At 41.2% G+C, this 1,453-nt stretch overlaps 1 protein-coding gene across 1 annotated transcript; it reads left to right on the forward strand.

Moving 5' to 3' along the window:
- Window positions 1-553: 553 nt before the first annotated feature.
- On the forward strand, window positions 554-1,453 carry LOC143933110 (free fatty acid receptor 3-like). The gene has a single exon (XM_077456050.1). It carries the CDS (start codon window positions 554-556, stop codon window positions 1,451-1,453), a length of 900 nt encoding a protein of 299 aa, XP_077312176.1.

Genomic DNA, 1,453 nt, shown 5'->3' on the forward strand with positions numbered 1-1,453 from the left:
CTTATACTTGTGGGCATTAGGAAGAATTGCCCTCTTATGGATAACTAAAAAGTTTAAAGTTGTCAGTGGGAACGTATCTGAGAGGCAGAAATTGCTCATTGCACAAGGAGGCCCTAGCAACCTCTAGAGGAACCCTAGGGTTCCATGGATTCCTGGTTGAGAAACCCTGGTCTACTCACTTATCTAATTCAATTACATTGTGGGGATAGTTTTATTTTTTTTATTATTCAGGGCATAGTCCAACAACATATAGTCAGTTGAAAACGATTTAAGGGCTTCTTCCACAGGTCAGGTGAGCTCAGTCTAGTTTCTGGTTGAGAAACCCTGATCTGAGGTCTACTTTGCAGTGGCAGCTTTATTTTAGGTACTAGTTTTAAAAGCAAAGAAAGGTGTGAAACAAAAAATAAAAAATTCAACTGTAGATCTTATCAGTGACCTGATTGTTTTTAATGTGTTTATCAGCATACTTAAGAAGCCTCAAGCTCAAAACCAAATCAGCAAGGGACTTGGCAAAAATTCAACACCATCGGCATTAAATTCGGAGTGAACCATCATGTCCTATTTTCCGGGATCGGATGCCCTCTTTTTGTTTGTCTACATCTCCACATTTGTAACAGGTCTTCCCATGAACATAATGGCCCTGTGTACGCTGATTAAAAAATTTAGGCAAGGTGTCGTACCAGTGGACGTCCTGCTGATCAACCTGACCATTTCCGATTTGCTTCTTTTGACATTTCTTCCCTTCCGCATGTTGGAAGCAGCATCTGACATGCAGTGGAATATGCCATATGTTTTATGTCCTTTGTCAGAGTATATGTACTTCTGCAGTATTTACATCACCTCTCTCTTCCTCATGGCCATCAGCGTGGAGAGATATCTGGCTGTTGCCTTTCCTATCAAATACAAGCTTGTCCAGAAACCAATCTACCCTGTGCTGGCTAGTCTCTTCATCTGGATCATTGGATCTGTTCATTGCAGTATTGTGTACATCGTGGAGCGCGCTATTCCCAGCAATATGACGGAACAAAACAATACGTGCTACTCTACATTTTCACCAGCCCAGCTCGAAGTTCTACTCCCAGTGAGACTTGAAGTTAGTATTCTTCTCTATTTCATCCCATTTCTGATCACTGTCTTTTGCTATTCCAACTTCATCAAGATTGTTCTCTCCCAGGCTCGTCTGGAGAAAAAGAGAAGAATAAGAGCCATTTGTTTAGTGGTGATCACCCTCATTAACTTCAGTCTTTGTTTTATGCCCTATAATTTATCTCATGTTGTGGGTTTTTTCCAAGGCAATAGTCCACAATGGAGAGTCTATACTCTGCTCTTGAGTACCTTCAATGCGTCGTTGGATCCCCTCATATTCTACTTCTCATCTGCTTCCTTTCAGAAAGTCTTTTTGGAGGGGCTGGTGCACGTTTTTGAAAAAGTTGCATTGTGGAAAATGTTGTGA

Source organism: Lithobates pipiens, unplaced genomic scaffold (genome assembly GCF_037356315.1).
Source record: "Lithobates pipiens isolate NorthernLeopardFrog02 unplaced genomic scaffold, aLitPip1_a1.2 Scaffold_27, whole genome shotgun sequence".
Taxonomy (NCBI): Eukaryota; Metazoa; Chordata; class Amphibia; order Anura; family Ranidae; genus Lithobates; species Lithobates pipiens.

Excerpts from the sequence above, each read along its gene's own strand:
- LOC143933110 (XM_077456050.1), top strand. The coding sequence starts at position 554 with ATGTCCTATTTTCCGGGATCGGATGCCCTCTTTTTGTTTGTCTACATC.